This window comes from Cricetulus griseus, chromosome 4 (assembly GCF_003668045.3).
Source record: "Cricetulus griseus strain 17A/GY chromosome 4, alternate assembly CriGri-PICRH-1.0, whole genome shotgun sequence".
NCBI lineage: Eukaryota > Metazoa > Chordata > Mammalia > Rodentia > Cricetidae > Cricetulus > Cricetulus griseus.
In genome coordinates, this window is record NC_048597.1 from 33654120 (window position 1) to 33669924 (window position 15805).

The 15805-nt window shown below is 42.3% G+C and overlaps 1 protein-coding gene across 1 annotated transcript; it reads right to left on the reverse strand.

Moving 5' to 3' along the window:
- Cpox (coproporphyrinogen oxidase) lies at window positions 1-12697 on the reverse strand. Its single transcript, XM_027412454.2, has 7 exons — window positions 12044-12697; window positions 9837-9980; window positions 9494-9604; window positions 8203-8344; window positions 7227-7445; window positions 2071-2175; window positions 1-1456 (listed from the first exon to the last, which is right to left on the reverse strand). Exons 1-7 carry the CDS (start codon window positions 12564-12566, stop codon window positions 1369-1371), a joined length of 1332 nt encoding a protein of 443 aa, XP_027268255.1. The 5' UTR covers window positions 12567-12697; the 3' UTR covers window positions 1-1368.
- Between the last annotated feature and the right edge of the window lie 3108 nt (window positions 12698-15805).

Genomic DNA, 15805 nt, shown 5'->3' on the forward strand with positions numbered 1-15805 from the left:
TTGTCTTATTTCAAAATAAAATTTATTAGCTGGATCTGTATAAGACATGTGGCAGAATCTGTAGATTTTCTTACCCTAAAAGAGCCAAACACAATCACATACATTCAACATATCCCAGGATAATATTTAAATATGTATGAGATGCTGCTCCTTGCAAATTCAATATATTAGGACTCAAGTAAGACACATAATAATAATATTGCAGTCACAATATTATTAGAAGATAAACCATGCATTAAGAAATATGCTGTGACTTTTAAGAGAAAAGATAAAAGTTAAGGAATTGCTAATTTGAAAAGTAGGACAATTTCAATTGGTCTGTTTTTTTTTTTTTTTTTTAAGAAATATAAAATACCCACATGTTAGACTAGTTCCATTCATTTTAATTAAAGAAGGAAAATATTCTTCATTTGTTCTTAGTCTAAACTCCCATATCTAAATATCTAAAATATAAAACTCTAAGTATCAGAATCCAGGGATATAAGCTTTTGCTTTAAAAAATACATAGAATCCAAATGTCAGCAAATTATCATCCCACACACAAAAAAAAACACTACTTAGGTGTCCCTTATTTAAATAATGCCATTTACAGTTGTAAACTGTAGGTCACCATTGAATTGTAATGCAGAAACTGACTTAAGAAAATTTCAAGTGCTCCAAAATACCTATCTTTATTTAAAAAAAGAATATTTTTTATAATATTCTGATCAACAGAGAAAGACACATGAAACTTACATCAAAAAAAAAAAAAACAACTTCAAAAATGACAAAGGAAAACATATCCCTTCAAATTGCATTTTTTTCGCTTTTTAAGACAGGATTTCTCTGTGTAGCTCTGGCTGTCCTGGAACTCACTCTGTAGACCAGGCTGGCCTTGAACTCATGGAGATCCACCTGCCTTTACCTCCTGAGCACCAGGCTTCAAACTGCATTCTAAAGTTACCAAGAAGGCCAACATGAATGAACTAATGAAGATAAAACATATCCCCTGATAAATTCCTGTAGCAAAAACTAAAACTTGAAGCAACAAATAAAATGAAGAGTTTCCTGGTCCATATTATAATATTTACATTCCCTTTTCTTAAGACCTGGAAACCCAAAGTCAAATTAACTGGTCATAGAACATGATTCTAAAAGGACAAATGCTTTTTACATCCAACAGAGCTGGCACCTTTACATCACCATCCATCACTGCTATGTCACCCCACAGCAGTGGAAAAGATCCAAAGCCACCTGCCACAGAGGCGATGCCCAGAGTGGAGAAGGCTGGGACAGAGTAAGGCACAGAGGATTGCCTGCCATACAGTGGCAACAGCGCAGGAAGTTCACGCCTGTGTCCGCCAGGCCCTGGAACAACACTCTGCTGCATCAGTGTACCCAGTCCTTCGGATGGCGCAGTACTTCCAGAATTTCAGCTTCCTTGGAATTCTCTGGTGGCAAATGCATGTACTCCCATCTACACACATCCAAAACAAAGCAAGAAAATGCAAACAAAGTAACAATAAATGACATACATGGCTAGTGAAGAACAAGATCCCAAGGGTAAAAAGAAAGCATTGTACCTCCACGTCCCCGTGCCTACCCTGCCTTGCACTCTCATGTTTAAAAAATAAAAAACAAAACCCGAAACAAAACAACAAAAAAAACCCTGCTACTTAAGAGGTTGATTTTCTTAATAATTCTTAGGTACATCTGGGTTAATATTAAGATCCTAAAGTCAAAATACACGTTGATTATAAAGTAGGGTTTCATAAAGCATAGAACTTTGGATGATACATAAATATTAGCTTAATTTTTACACATGTATCTTTCCAGAACAAGGCTGTGAGCAACATCAACCGCAAACTCTCAAGCACCATTCCCACCCCCTATGCTTTCTCCAGGTCCTCATACACAAAGCTGTGACATTCATCCTGTCACTTCTTCCAAAATCCAATTTGATGTGTCTTATAAAATCAGCAAAATGAAAACAGGTAAAGCTGCAGGTAACACACTGTGAGGGTTAACGTGCAGATTCTGTAGGGCACAGGGACTGAAGGGGTCAATGACTATGATGAGCTTTCTGCTTACCGAGCCGTTAGAGGTAAGGACATTAGGATGCTTTCAATCCTGGATCCCGGAGTAAAGAGACCAAACTTGGTGCCTCGGTCATATAAGAGATTAAACTCTACGTACCTGTCAAAAAGACAAATAACAATAAGGGGATGGTACTTTGGTTGGTTTGTTGGTTTGTTTGTTTCTTTGTTTTCTCTTTGAATGTCCTGAGCTGGCCCGCAGGACTCTCCTTTGCAGTAGTGGCCCCAAGTGCAGAGTTAGAGCTGCAGCAGCGTAAGTCATGGCCAAACAAGCTTTCAGAAAGTTTCTTCCACTCTTGGACAAGTACTGGTTAGAAGGAGTGCCACCAAAACTGTAGCCAAGGGTGGCATTCTCCTTCTGGAAAAGTCTCAAGGAAAAGTATTACGAGCAACAGTAGTAGCTGTGGGATCAGGCGTGAAAGGAGAAGGCGGAGAGATTCAACCGCTCAGTGTGAAAGTTGGACACAAAGTTCTTCTCCCAGAATATGGAGGCACCAAAGTAGTTCTAGACGACAAGGCTTACTTCTTATTTGAGATGGTGACATTTGTAAAGGATGTGGACTGAAATCACTGTTGAAACAGTGTCACATGAAGCTGCCCGTTCCACTGACATTCTCAACTATTCATCCCGTAAATAATTCCCTTTTATAATACTGATAATGCCTAAACTAATGACAGCCATTGTCTCTGAAGTTTTGTTTCACTGTACTGTTATAAATATTTCCAAATAAAATAATGTAGATGGAAAAAAAAAAAAAGGTCCCAAACAAAAACCAGTAAGGGTATGCTGAGTGAAACCTTCCAGAAATCCTAAGGAACACTGATAAGGAGCTTCTCTCCAGACCCGTCACCTGGGAGCCACCACACAGAAGCAGCTCACAGCCCACGGAGCTGTCTCCTCTGGGAAGCATAAATAAAAGGGTATTCTACTCAATGAACAATGGGATACAGATGGCGCCCAACACCGAGCAATTACAAATCAAGACGGTTATGTTCTCCACATGAACAAACAGTTCAAACACCAATTAGGACCGGGCATGCACAACAATTAAGAAAGAAACAGCATTCTTTCATGGGTAACACAGCTCCGGTCCTCACTATAGCACAAGGCATTTCAGAAAGAGGGCTTCATCTCATTCTACCTCATAGCACTCCACTAGGAGTGCTGAACATCTACAGGTAAGGACCAAGCACTACTAAGCAAGGAGCCATCAGTTAACAACTCACAACACCCAGATCCTGCTCCCTCTCTTCAGAAGTTCACAGCATCCAGAGATGGACCGCTCATTCCTGCTCTGTTTACAGACATTACTATAAGAGCTACTGCTCTGCGATTCAGTACATAGTTTTACCCTCTTTTTTTCTTTATGAAAATATCTTTGGTACTAACTAAAGTTGGCTTCAGTGTATTGTCCAAATTTTCTACTCACTGTTAGGAAAACAGATTGGAACTCCACCTAGCCTAAACATCTGTTTTTGCTTTAAACATCATAGTATTCAAAAGTCTCTTCAGATTTAAAGCTGTAATTGCTACTGTCCTAAAGAATTCAGAATGAGGCTAGAGAGATGGCTCAGTGGTTAAGAGCGCTGACTGCAGTTCCAGAGGACTCGGGTTCACACATGGCAGTTAACAAATGTCTCTAACTCCAAGATCTGACTCCTAACACAGACATACATGCAGGCAAAATACCTGCAAATGAAATAAAAGTAAATAAATTATTTAAAAGAATTCAGAATGACTCATAAACCTGATTTTCTACAAAGCCCCTTCCAGTCATTTCCCGACTCATTCAGGAAGCTCAATCCGAACTCCCCTCAGACATTCTTAGGTAGTGTACAAGTGGCTGTCTTTAAGCCCATCAACAGCATAAAACAAAACACAACAAAGTACAAACAGAAAACACCTCTAGAATCCTATAGTACTTCACTTTTGGCTAAGACAAGCTTTGTGGGGAATTTTGTCAGAGAACCTTAACAATTTAAGCCACTGGATCTACAATTCCTTTCTGTCTCCATCTTTTTTGTTACTGACTGACTTTCATGCACTAATGACTATTTTATTCCTTCTTCTGCCTATCTCAAAAGATTAAATTAAAAACAAAGATTAAATTAAAAACAAAAAAATTAATTAAAAACAAACAAACAAACAATAACAAAAAACTCATTCCTGAATCTGTGGGAAAGGATTTCCCCTCTTAGAAACCTTCTTCACTTAACATTGTCTTTCTACAAAATGTTCTGTAACATCTTTGAAGACCTATCTCAAAGACTGCTATACAGGAATTCTCAAGACGCACTGTGTATCTTCTTTATTTTTTTTATTTTTTTATTTTTTTGAGTCATGATGCTTCCTTGCTCAAAATATGCCTTGACTCTTGAAGCTTTCACTTGGACCTGACCTTTCTAGTGCTTTTTAACATCAGCATCCAACCACTGATGTTCTTATAATCCACAGGCTGTAAAGAATTGCTTCAATTTCACAAATATCTCTATTCTAGCCTGCTGTCCTCCCTTTTCCAGAAATAAGAAAAGAAAAATTAGTTGAACTTTTAGTTCCTATTTTCTTATGGAAAGATGACTAGGAGACTAAAGTTCAAGGTCTAAGAAGAGGACAGTAGTAACAGACACGAAACTAGATGGGTTGCACAAGTAAGAGAATGTAAATAAAGTCAAAAGGGAACCAGCGAGTCCTGAAAGGGACAGTCTTTTTAAGGGTGGGGGAGGGGAAAGGTCTGTAAAGGACACAGATAACAAGTTCTGAATACAGGGTAAGAACTGAAGCCAGTGCTGACCCCTAGATGTCTTTACAATGATTCTGGGGTTATCTTAAGCCCCAGAGGCCACTGCTATCTTCCAACCCAGAGAGAAAGGTGACAGAGAGCTTTTATTTGAACATTAGAGACATACTAAGCCATGAGGAATTTATCACTTCACACATTTCCTAAGGCAAAAGACAGCGGACAGGCAATGAGACACACAAGAGTAGAACTCACAGAATGGCCTGCCTTCAAATGATAGAAAAAGAGAAAATATTGTCGTTTTGTCTAAGAAGTGGTAAAAGCATCACCTAAGGAGGATTCATAAAACTTTCATGCTTTGTATAAACTGAGTATGTCCAGTACTGAAGCTGAGGGGGGTTTTTGGTGTTGTTTGTTTTTTTGTTTTTCAAGACAGGGTTTCTCTGTGGAGCTTTGGAGCCTGTCCTGGCACTCTCTCCGTAGACACGGCTGACCTCAGTACTCACAGAGATCCGCCTGCCTCTATCTCTGAGTGCTAGGATTAAAGGTGTACACCACCACCACCACCACCCACCACCACCACCACCACCACCACCACCACCACCACCACCGCCTGGCCTGAAGCAGTTTTAATCAGCAATACCTTCCCTCCCCACCTCTTCTATGCTATGCCTGCCTACTCGGTAACTACCTTTCAGGGAGGGGGGCAAGATAAATCTAGAGAAAGGAGGCTAGAATGGGAAGTATAGAGTTGACAATTGTGTATGTGTATGTGTATGTGTGTGTTGGGGGGGGGGGTGTGCCAAACAAGCATTGCTTGAACCTTTTCTAAAAGAAAATTGAATCACTTCTCACTTCATCAGGTTGTTCCATGGGGACCAACCAGGGCACACAATTATTTAAGTGAAACATACAAACCCAGAAAGTTAACCACGAACATTTCTCCTTCAACTTGAAATATTTAAGTAGAATTTTTCAAGGCCTCTTCAAGGCACAGCTTTGCCTCTTGAGGGCCTCAAAGTTTCAGGTGACTGAGGGAATTAACATGAATTAGAAGAATCCATGGTGACTGTGACTCATGGTGCATATGCAATTAAGATGGCCAAAGAAACGGGGCTGGCAGAGTGGATCTGTGGACGTGTTCACAATATTGTGACTGAACTGTGGTGATATATTGCTTAAGATTTAGTAAAGCTTGCCTGAAGACCAGAAAAGCAAAGCAGCTGGCCACTAGCTCTTACTCTACCTCAGACTGAAAGGTGATCTCGGTTCCACCAAAACGCAGACTTCAGCCTCTCCTCAGCATGGCTGGGGAATTCCTGAGACTTCAATTTCTTCCTACCTTCAATGTGGCTGGAGAATGAATGCCAGCACTGAGATCCTGTTCCTGTCTTAAATACCTCTCATGGGTTCTGGAATTAAAGGCATGTGATCCCAAGTGCTGAGATCACCTTTGTGTGAGCTGCTTTTTAGGACTGGATCAATTTCTCGTAGCTCAGTGTGGCCTTGAACTAACAGAGATTGGTCTACCTCTTAATCCTGATTCCTGGGATCAATGTGCTTGGCTTTTAAGGCTTGTGGCTGACTTTGCTTTTTGAATCCTCAGGCAAGCTTTAATAAATCATAAGCAATATATCACCACACTGAGCACAACCTCTTTATCCAGCTATGAACTCACTAAGTTCAATACAGAGTCAGGGGCTGGGGCTAAGTAAAGGTGAAAAGAACAGACAGGACAATTCAGTTACACATCTGGAATGTTATCTGACCTGCTGTGTTATCTCAGGCAAAGGAATTAACTTGATAAGGACACCTTATGATCAGTAAAATGATGGTGCCATGTATGCCACAGGTTTCCTAGGAAAACCGGATACAATATACCTCGTACAAGGGCTATGCATAGTAAGAGGTCCAAAATAAGTAAAAATTATCATTAAGAATGAATCATTTATATTATAATCAGTTTCATAACATATTTAAGATGAATTTTTTTAAAGGTGTGACTATAAATTTATAAGCAGAAAAAAGAAACTTAAATGATGTCCTCATCTTAGCAGAAGGATAGAAATTGTCAATAGGAAAGGAAGAGAATTAAGTTCTACAAGTACTTAGCTTATATGGCATTTGAATCTACCTGAATATGTGTGTGTGTGTGTGTGTGTGTGTGTGTGTGTGTGTGTGTGTGTGTGAATTGAGTAAACCTTGTGATATTGATTATTATACAATGCTACTAAATTCATTTTTAATATTCATCTACTTAAGAAAAAAATTAACAGTGTGGATTCATATGAATATTATAAAGTATTTGTCCAAAATAATTCAATAGCCACTATTATAATAGAGCCCCCACCACCCCCACCACTTCTGTAATTTGGGCAAAGAGACAGTTCGGGTTCGTTCTTCCTTCACTCACCGTCCTCTTCTCAGCTGTTGCCACAGCTTATCCTCGGGGGTGAATGAGTCATCACAGTGCTTTTTCACAATGGGAACATAAGAAGGAACCACAGCTTCAGCACACGTCTTAACAAAGCGAAACGCTTCCTCCTTGGATGGAGAGTTGAGATCATCGAAAAAGATGCCTCCGATGCCCCTCCGCTCCCCACGATGCGCTATATAGAAGTAGTCATCACACCTGGAACATGCAGTAGAATTAAATCATGGACCAAAACGTAAGATGAGAGAGACAGGGAAACAGATAAAGGCCTTTAGGTTCCAAGCACTCTCCTTGACTCATACCGTCAAGATCTTTATTTTCTATACAGCTTTGAAACTAGGACTTTGGCCAGATTTTCTGAGGCTATTACCTATACAGCATATACATGTCCTCTTAACTGCAGAGCAACCAGGCGGTTCAAAACAAGCCGATCTAAAGCATAAGGAACACTAAGAACTTCAGGGAATAAAACAGGAGTACAGCATGGCTATCGTACTTCCTAAAGCAAGTGACACCACACGCTGGGACACTGGCTTTTACAGGAGGCAGAGCATAAGGGTCTCCTAACACTGACACCAGCTGGGGAGCAAGCCTGAGCTCTTCTGTGTCGAGTCTTCATTTTGCCAAAAGCAGAATGCTGTAAACGACTGTAGGTCTCTTTCAGTATTAGACAGGGTGCCCCTAAAGCATGCACAGCTTGGGCAAAGGTTGGCAGAAGGAAATGTTTGCGGAGAGTCTTCATATGCGCTGAAGGTTATCCTTATGAGCCAGCACAGGAAGCCATCAGCCAATCTGGATGCTTTTGTGCTCTGCCTAATAAAACAAGGCTCCTAAGACACCGCTTACTAATGCTAAACGTGTAGAATTGTCCTTAACTTGGAAAGAGTTCTTTGCATAGTCTTTATAGAAATAAGGTCCATAAAAGATTACTGAAAATACAGTCTCAACAGCTTACCATTTTTTAAATTTGGGGTAGATGTCTGGCCCGTGCTGGTCACAGGCTTCCTTTAGAGTGCGATGAAAATGGACAGCATCCTCTTTGTTCAGGTATGTTGGTGTGAGGTCACATCCACCCCCAAACCACCAGTGTGTGTTACCTGCCAAAGCAAGAAGGCTGAATCAGTGTGGCCTTGAGCACACCAAAGGCTGTACTAGCAAACTTAATGCAGCAACTGAATTCACTGGTATGAAATAGGTTGTAGTCAAAGAACATTGAAAAGAATTTGGTTCTGACAGCCGGTAAAGCTGAGGCTGGCATGATGTAAAAACAGAAAGAAAAGGAGATAGGAAGTTAGTGAGAGAGAAGAGGCTGGCAGGAAAATGGAGAGAATAGGGAGTAATAACAGTCCGTACAGCTGGTCTCATCTATGAATCTCAATGCTGGCTTAACTTTAGGATCACATACCCCAAACAGCTCAGCTAGATGACTATTTGAAAAAGCGATTTCTACCTCAGACATGTGAAGCTAATAAAAAATAATGCAGGAGATTCTGGTGATCCCACTATTAGGAGTTACCCCAAAGCCACCGACGCATTCCATTTACCCTATAAAGGGAGAAAACACCCACTAAAGGAGCAATCTGCCATGTAAGAACAACTGTTTCATGCACTCGCTCTTATCTGTAAAGTTGTCAATACAAGTTACTAACTTTTACATGTGTACATGAGTATGTAATGTTTGTGTGTGTGCAGGTGCACATGGGAACATAGGCATCCATGGGCATTTGTATAGAGGCCAGAAGTTGACATTAGATGTCTTCCTTAATCACTTTACCCTCTTATTTGTTTTGAGACGTGGTCTCTCACTGAACCTGGAACTCACCAATTCGCTATACTGCCTAGCTCCAGATATCCTCCTGCCTATACTCCCCAGCTCCAGGCTTTTTAAATGAGTATGTGGGGAATACATACATACAACTTTGGTCCTCGGGCACATATATTTGTGTGTGTGTCCCAAAGGCAAGTTCTCAATTTCAGAAACAACAACTTTATATTTGCAAAAAAACTTTGTGTTGGGATTGGAGTTTTGGTTCACAAAATCATTCTGTGTGGAGGAAACATTGGAGGAGAGAATCAAGATCCTGATATTTCAGGTCTTGTACACCCTACCAAGACTAAGCCACGATAGCGCTGCTGAAAAATATAGTAATCCTGCCCTTTCTCACTTTTTGATCCAGTATCTTTTGATTTCTTTAAAATACCGACTTTGCACAGTGATATTCTGCACAACTCCTTGAGGGGCTTACCATCAGCTTCTTCTACCTCAAAGTATCTGTAGTTGAAATGCATTGTGGGTGCATAAGGATTCTTGGGGTGAATCACAGAGCTTACACCCATAGCGGTAAATGGCAATTTACCTGGAAAGGAAAGTAGCACAGTGAGATGAATTCAATCACCTGGTTTGACATGCATTCCTCCCCTGTGGTTTCTGAGTCCATTACCAGAAGCCATTTTGTAACGTGTCCCTTAAGATAATTTTCACAATGAAAGCATGTGAACGTGTTTACTGGGCGTATGTTCCAGAAGAAAGAGCTATGCTTATGTAAAACTGGTGGGGAAAGAGTTGGCTTGGAGAGTGACCCGACTCACCATCTTTCCTCTTCATGACTTTTCCTCTGCCTTGCATCTGGCTGGCTGCTTCCTCAGAGAGATTCCCATGAACGACAGAAATGCTCACTCCAGCCTTTTCAAACACACGCCCATCCTGAAGCACACAGGTGATACCACCACCCCCTGTTCACAGAAGCAGAAAACCAGAGAACGGAGGACATCATAATCCCATGAACACAGCAAGCAGCATGAGGCATTCACTTCCTCCTCTAGCTCCGAAACCATCTAGAATAGTATATATATATATAATATATATATATATATATATATATATATATATATATTATATATATGTTTTTCGAGACAGGGTTTCTCTGTGTAGCTTTGGAGCCTATCCTGGCACTCACTCTGGAGACCAGGCTGGCCTCGAACTCACAGAGATCTGCCTGCCTCTGTCTCCCGAGTGCTGGGATTAAAGGCGTGTGCCACCAACGCCCAGCTTATAATAGTATATTTTTTATGTGCAGTACATTGGATGATTAGCCTAGCTTTCTGTCATAAACTGTTCATACTAGGCAAACATTGAACCCAGACACAAGAATGACTGTTTCTTCTGTGTTCTCATGCCATTGCCTAACAAATCACCAAACAAATCACGCACTCTTTCTTCAAATATTGTTAAAAGGAATCCATTTGTCATTCACAAAATAGAAAGCTAACGTCACAGGCAGAAGTGTATACATTTGAACAGTGTTCTACTTTCACTGAATAAAGAACTCCGATTTGCTTCACAGGTTTTCCACCTCAACCTGCTATGACCTTTAATTTTTATATGCAATTTAAAAATGTCGCTATTCAAACTCTTAAGGGATTCAGAATCTTAAACTGAGTAAAACATATATTGCTATTTAGGTATATGAGTTTAATAGGATTTTTTTTTCTTTACGACAATAGGGTCCCCCAAAAGCCATTGCTTCCCAAATATTAATGTTTGGGTTGCTTTATTTCTAAGAGCTGGTAAGAGTGTGTATGTGTCACAGAGTGACCCAGTACAACCCTCGAGTGTTCCAAACGAGAAAAGCCCAAGGGAAGCAGGGCAACACACAGAGATCTCACATTTGGGATGAGTGAGTGAATTTTTTTTTTTCAAGTGCTGACCATGTTTCTGACATTCTAAGCACTCTACATATAGCCATAACTGTATAAAATTATGAAACATGGGCATAAAACAGTAACCTCCAAAGGTTACAAAGCTAGCTACATAGTATGTGAGACTGTGTCATGGGGTCAGTGGCCTTCACTTGGAAACATTACAAGATGGAAGACTGGACCAGACCAAATAATATTTATCATTGATATGGCAGCATCACAGCTTAAAATGTGTTGATGATATGTTGTTATATTTCCAGATGGGAAAAGGTCAGCAATCCTCACGATTAAGAACAATGGAAGCCGGGCATTGGTGGCGCACGCCTTTAATCCCAGCACTGGGGAGGCAGAGGCAGGCGGATCGCTGTGGGTTCGAGGCCAGCCTGGTATCCAGATAGGCTCCAAAGAAACCCTGTCTCGAAAAAACCAAAAAAGAAAAAAAAAAAAAAAAAAAAAAAAAAGATCAACGGAGACCCGAGGAGGGCACACAGAGATCAACATCTGCTGGACAGGGAGCATGATCACCGATGTATGACTCGACAAGAATGGCTAGGTATGTTGGGATTCTAGGAAAATGTTTTCCTTCAAGAAATCTGACATATCCCATTCGGTAAGAGCTACTGAAACACTAATCAAATATTTCTTCTACAAACCCCCAAAAGAGGTAGGGAGAGTCCTCACACAGGGTTTCTAGGAGACACTCAGGATGAAGGATCAGCGTTCTTCTGCCTCTATAGGACATGGGACAAATGCACCCTAACCCACAGATGAAATGAAGGAGGAAAAGAAATCTGTTCGGTAACAAACTTTGAAGTTTGGACATGCAAACTCCAGTTTGTTGCCTTAATAAACCTATAAAAAGTGCAATCATGAATTGGCAGTATTTTGAAATGACCTGTCCTAAGTTGTTGGCACATCTGGGTCCACGTCTATAAGCAGACAGCAGAGCGGCTCTCTCGATGGCTGTGTTTTTAAGGTTCTCCCTTCTAACAGATCAATCCCCGTGAGAGTACTGCCTACGTTAACCTACCCCCAATTCTCAGCCGCATCTGGTGCCCACACCATCCCACCGTAGGCGACAGGGGAGCTCTGCTCACCTTCCTTCCTCTCCCATCGGTCCACAGAGAAGTCGGCCACTCCGTCTACTTGCGCCAGCGCCCGACACACCTGGGCCTGGGTCTCCATGATCATCAGCTCCATCTTGGTCTTCATGTCCTCGGGCCTCTTCCGCAGCTCACGCAGGTCTGTCACAGGCGAGGTCATGAAGGCGCTGCAGCGGCGGGCCAGCTCGTCACCATCCTCCTCCCGCCGTCCGGGCGAGGGGCTTCGCGCCCCCGAGCTCCTGGGCACCATCTCCGCCCGCTGCACGTGCCCCAAGGCGGCGGCTGCCAGCCCTGCGAACCCGGCCAGCGCCGCGGCCAGCCCGGTCCCCAGCCAGGACCCGCCTCCAGCCGAGGGGCTGTGGCCCAGCCCGCGGCGAGACTGGGTACCAGCGGTGCCAGGCAGCCGGGAGACGCGGGCGGACGCGCCGCGCGGGGACCAAGCGCGCAGCTGGCCATAGTCGCCACGCAGCGCGCGCCAGCAGGGGCCCACGCCCAGCCGGTCCAGCCGCAAGGCCATGTCCCGCCCGGACTGGGCAGCGCCGGTCCTGCAGACTCTCCGGAGGCCCCCCGGGTCCTGAGATCGACCGGCACTCGCTGGAACTGGAACCGAGAGCCGCTTGGGGTGTGGGCCGCAGGCAGCGGGAGGCAAGCGGGAGCGGAGGATGCTGGGAACTGTAGTCCGGTCCTATCGCCGCCAGCACCCGCCTGACCGCTCCAGGACTGGAAGATAAGACTCCACCCCGCCCATTGAGGTGGGACCCACTGGGAGGACTCGGCGGAGGTCTGTGGAGGTGCTAGGACCGATAAGGGAGGCCATTTAGTCACGTACACCTCCGATCGCCCTGCTCACTCACCCAAAAGTGGAGCCCGAAGGCTGAGGACAAACGGGCAGAAATAGGACACAAAGACACCCTGTCTTAAATTATCAAACAGGGATTGCAGACTCGTCATGGCTGTGGATCTGCTAAGCTTACCCAAAGAGCTCTGGGAAAGACTGTAAGCAGTGGGCTCCTGAGTAAATCCTAGAGAAAACATCCACACTCCAGTTTACTCTGACGGTTCTCCATTCTCCCCAGAGCCCGAAGCTTTGAAAATATAAGAGCAGAAGCTCGCAGATTGAATAGGCAGCAGCTTGCTCCGAGCCATATGGTGCCTTAGACACAGATGTCCACGTCAACATGTTGTATAATATCAGAAGGGCTCATTTGCCCTTTTACTATCCGGGGTTATTTTAACTTCTACTGGCAAATAATAATCTAGGTCACTGGTTATTTTTCCACAAGCTTTCCTTTCTGGCCAGAGTAGTAATAGAAACTCAGTAGGTGTGGTTAAAACCAGTCTGTTCACTGTTTCTCATGCAAACTGCCTGGAACAACATGCCTCCTCAGTCCTGGTGGCTCAGAGAGCAGCAGGCCAATGACTTCACAGAGAAGTGATGAAACTTTCAGAGAAAGAAAAACCCTAACTTTGAGCTGCAGTGTGCCCTGCCAGGAGTCCAACTTGGAAGAGAAGCAAAGATAAGGACTATCTCTTGGACGGTGAATGCCTGTGATGAGTCTGGCGGGCCTGCTGATAACAAATGAAACTAACTAATTCCTCCATAAGAGACTCCTCCATTTATGCTCCCATTCTGCTAATGCAAAGAAAAAAAAAAAGGCAAACAAGACTTGCCCGGCAAAATAAGTTGGTCCTGAACAAATTGTTACCAGTTTCCAGCCTTCTCCATCTTCAGTCTTTCTGTTTGGGTATCTCTTTCCTCCCTTCCTCCGGTTTCCAGCACAGTCCCCACATTCAATTTTAATATGCAGTGCTTAATGGAATCCTTAAATAGCCTGATTTGTATGAGGAAAAAAAATCATCTTCCTAGCCAGGCACAGTGGGACTCGCCTTCAATTCCAGCACTTGGGATATAGAGGCAGGTGGATCTCTGTGAGTTTGAAGCCAGTATGGTGTATATAGTGAGACTCTATCTTCAAAAGGAAAAAGGAAAGAAAAGAAAAAAAAAAAAAAGAAAGACACCACCAGTAGCAACAACAACAACAAAAAAATCATCTTCCCGGGGGCTCAAATTACTTCCAAGTCCCATTGGTTGGTGTATGACATAGAAGTAAGATATCTGCTCTATAATCAATTTCATTCATCAGAAGGCTTGTGGGGACAATTTAAGTTGTTAACAAAAGCTAGGCAGCAGGGGTCCTGGCCTACATGTGAGTTTGATGTTCTGCAGTTGATATGATTTTATTTTCTATATGGCCCTAATAGCCAGGAAATTCTGATTAGCCTTATGCAAACTCACAAGATACAGACATACAACTGTCAGTCTTCAAACCCCACAGGCATCTCAGAATCCTTATGAATTTGATCCTTCCTGAGCTAAAAATAACTAATTTTATTAGTGTATTAGTTTACCCTGTTTAGAGACAGTTTGAAGAAACCACTTCATTCCTGTGGTAGTTCACCTGCCTTCTAGAAACACAATATACCCAGGCATACACACAGAGAAATACACAGGTACACATGCACACACACATATGTATAAACACACCACACACATACACAATCTCCAAGCATCTTCCCTAAATTATACCATGCTTACTAAGTCTCTGTGATAGGCAAACATGAGACATGTTTATCAAAGTCTTATCAAAGCCACTCTGTTCCATTGCATTCAAACAGATACAGAAACACAGGCTAATTAGTAACAAGGTATTGCAAAACATGGCCTTAGCAGGCCTCTGACCAACTTACTCATTCTAGTGGGGTTGTGAGGGGGATGAAATTACAGCGAAGTAAGGTTTTTTTGAGATTTTAATATTTTGCCCTAGGATTTACACTTTGAATTTTTTATCTTCTTACAGGTTTTTTTTTTTTTTAATCTTAAGAGATCAGTGAAGAATTGCCTTAAATCAATATGTAGGTCAGGCATAGCACATATCTGTTAACCCAACACAAGTGACGCTGAAGCAAGAGGAAAGTTTGAGACCAGGCTGGGCTGCATATTAAGTATGCAATGCAACTTAAGGTGGCTGACTTGCTCTTTCTTTGAAGTCATTTTATTTGGATGTTCACAGAGATAGAAAAAAAAAAAACACTCAAATATTCCAAGAAAAGTTTAAGAGACAGACTCCCAGTGCCTGCCCCTTCTCTTTTATCTTTTGTCTTCAGCTTCTCTCTAATTCTTTTTTTTTAACAGTAATCTGGATGCAATATGATCACAATGATTCTGTGACTGAGATGGTGAAAGTTCCATCAAACACCTTGGAGAGCAGGTAAGGTAGCTCGACAGAGTCTGCATTCTGAGGACATCTTTTTGCACATACACTGGACCATGCTGCTTACTTCCAGATATCATGTGATTTAAAAGCAAATAATTTAAGGAATGATTTGTTCCTGAAGTCTTACAGATATAGGCTCTGTCTGTCTTGGTTCAGACATCCACCTTGAGAAATGGATGATGGATGGACATGTTAATTTCCAAGTATAATTAATGCTTGAGGCTTGGGAAGGGGATGATGAAACTGTACCATTCATCTCTAGAAGAAGAAGTAATTGCATTGAGCAGACAATAGCATGGATTCTCACTTAAAGGGGTGGGTTACAGCTTATGCTGGGCAAACCTGGCAACTCAAGTTTGATGCCTGGAACCGACATTGTAAAAATAGAACCAACTCCAGTAAGTTGTCTTCTGACACACAATAATTTTTTAAAGAGAGAGAAATTACTGAAGTCGATTCTGAAGAACTTCCCCATGTCTCA